This window comes from Odocoileus virginianus, unplaced genomic scaffold (genome assembly GCF_023699985.2).
Source record: "Odocoileus virginianus isolate 20LAN1187 ecotype Illinois unplaced genomic scaffold, Ovbor_1.2 Unplaced_Scaffold_34, whole genome shotgun sequence".
Classification (NCBI taxonomy): domain Eukaryota; kingdom Metazoa; phylum Chordata; class Mammalia; order Artiodactyla; family Cervidae; genus Odocoileus; species Odocoileus virginianus.
In genome coordinates, this window is record NW_027224296.1 from 129,059 (window position 1) to 131,912 (window position 2,854).

The window sequence follows — 2,854 nt, forward strand, 5'->3', positions numbered from 1 at the left end:
TCCCATGACTGTATATCCATTGGGTCGCAAAGAGTCAGACATGATTGAGTGATTTTCACTTCACTTCACTCCATGTAAAGTGAGGAAGCAGAGAAAAAAATTCCAAACAAATGGACAAAATAAAACCTCAGAAGAATAACTAACCTAAGTGGTGATAAGCAACTATCTGACAAAATTTCAAAGCAACCATCATAAGGATGCAAATTAGTGTGATACATCACATTAACAAGTTAAAAAAATAAAAATCATCTCATATGCTCAATTTGCTTCAAGTGTGAATAATTAAAATTCGGCCCTTTCTAAAGTTGTTACAGCATTCATGGGGGAAAATACAAAACTAGAAATCTAATTAATCACAGGATTGCATAACACAGAAGAGTGAGGGCAAATGCCTCAGAGATTTAACTCCCAACTGTCACTAAGTAAAACTTAAGTGTGATCTATCTATATTGTTCACCTTCTAGAGGCAAGCACAGGAGAACTTGCTCATCGCAGGTAAGTTTCTGAGTTGCCAAATTTGAAGAATGAAGAATAAGAACCTTAAATCTCAAAAACTAAGGAAGCAAATATTTAGAGACTTGTAAATGAACACTTTATTTACTTATTTCCTTTGGTTAATAATCTGTAATCTAATGGAAAAAAAACATTGTATTTCTATTTTTTTTAAATTACTTTACAATATTGTGGTGGTTTTGCCATACATTGACATGAATCAACCATGGGTGTATATCTGTCCCCCATTGTATTTCTTATTAAAGCAGGAAATATCAGATTTATTTTGATTAGCAAACAATTTTATATATGTATATTTTAAACAAAATTAAGGGTGAAAGTTGGATTTTTAAAAATTTTTATTTTATTTTTTAAAATTTTTTTAATTTTTTATTAGTTGGAGGCTAATTACTTTACAATATTGTAGTGGTTTTTGTCATACATTGACATGAATCAGCCATTAAAGCACTGTGAAAAGGTATAACCAAGATTTAAGATTTTTTTGAATATCTTAACAGTAAAAAGTGTCATGTTTTTCGTGCTGTGTGTGCTCAATTACTCGGTCATGTCTGACTCTTTGTGACTGCAAGGACTGTAGCCCAACAGGCTCCTCTGTCCATGGGATTTTCCCAGCAAGAATACTAGAGTGAGTTGATATTTCCTTCTCCAGGGGGTCTTCCTGAGCCCCAAATTGAAGCCCCAACCTTGTCTTTAATTAAAGTGTTACTTTCATATTATGTTTGACATGCAATGAGCTTTCAGTAAAGAACTGATTGCTGAGATAAAGCAGTGAAGGTTCCAACTAGTCACATACATCATAGATGACATCCAAATTTAGAGTCAGACTTTCTCAAAACTCCTATCCCACACTTAACCTTTTAAAATCAAATAGTGAGGAAATGTGTATGGGCTATTTTCTCAGAATAAAATGTACTGGAATGAATTATATCTGATTTACAGATAATATTTTGTCTCAAAAAGAGTGAAAACATTGATCTGTCATTGTCTCAGTCATTTCTGGAGCATTTTTACAAGAAGAATAAAGAAGAATGGATGGGGAAAATTGCACTTGAAAGAATTCCTTCTCTTGGGAATTAGTAGTAGCCCTGTAATCAAAGTGACTCTATTTACCATGTTTCTGGTTGTTTATCTCATTATTCTTGTTGCAAATCTTGGAATGATCATTTTAGTTAGAACAGACCCCCAGCTGCACACACCCATGTGCTTTTTCCTCAGCCGCCTCTCCTTCAGGAACCTCTGCTATTCCACAGCCATTGGACCCAGGATGCTGGTAGGCTTCCTCATCAAGAACAAATCAATCCCCTTCTATGGCTGTGCTCTGCAATTCCTGATCTTCTGTACCTTTGCAGATTCTGAGTGTCTGCTGTTGGCAGTCATGGCCTATGATCGGTACATGGCTATTAGCAACCCCTTGCTTTATACAGTCAAGATGTCCGGCAAGGTGTGCTCGCTGCTGATGGCTGGGGTTTATATGGTGGGAATTATGGATGCTTTGATAAGTACAATATTAACTTTCCACTTATGTTTCTGTGGGTCAAATGAAATTAACCATTTCTTCTGTGATGTTCCTCCTCTCCTCTTGCTATCTTGCTCAGATACACAGGTCAATGAGTTAGTGATATTTATCATTTTTGGCTTCATTGAACTGATTACCCTTTCAGGTCTTTTTGTGTCTTACTGTTACATCATCCTAGCAGTGATAAAGATCCACTCTGCTGAAGGGAGGTTCAAGGCTTTCTCCACCTGCGCCTCCCACCTAACTGCTGTGGCAATTTTCCAGGGAACTCTGCTCTTCATGTATTTCAGGCCAAGTTCTTCTACTCTCTAGATGAAGACAAAATGACCTCCTTGTTTTATACCCTTGTGATTCCCATGTTAAATCCTCTGATTTACAGCCTAAGGAACAAAGATGTGAAAGAGGCTCTGATGAAATGTAAAAATAAAAAATGGTTCCATTGAAAATTTGCTCGTATACATTTTCCTCCCAATGTTACACAATAATTTATGAAAATCAAAATTGGTTTGACTAATGTTGTATGATTCTGTTTGTATTTATACTATCTTCCAATCCTAGCAATATGTATGATTTCCTAAATGCCACAAGTTTCATTTTATATCTTAAACTTCTGTTTAGTACTCCTTATTTGTGGAAAGTTTTCAGACTCTTCATTTGCCAAATTTGTGTTTCTTCAGTATTTATATGTGTTAATTTTGTTTTTTAAATTTTCTGAAAGTTATTGTTTTCTAAGTTGCTATTGTCCTCTATGTGGGCTTTATTTCATGGTCAACCCATCTGCTTATTTACTAATGAATCTTGCCATATAATGGAAGTGACCAATGT

The 2,854-nt window shown here is 35.2% G+C and overlaps 1 protein-coding gene across 1 annotated transcript; it reads left to right on the top strand.

Annotated features, from left to right (window-relative positions):
* The first annotated feature begins 1,541 nt into the window (after positions 1–1,541).
* LOC110146845 (olfactory receptor-like protein OLF2) lies at positions 1,542–2,472 on the top strand. Its single transcript, XM_020907907.2, is given in 3 exon segments — positions 1,542–1,557; positions 1,560–2,327; positions 2,330–2,472. Coding segments are annotated over 3 exon segments (927 nt in total).
* Positions 2,473–2,854: the final 382 nt, after the last annotated feature.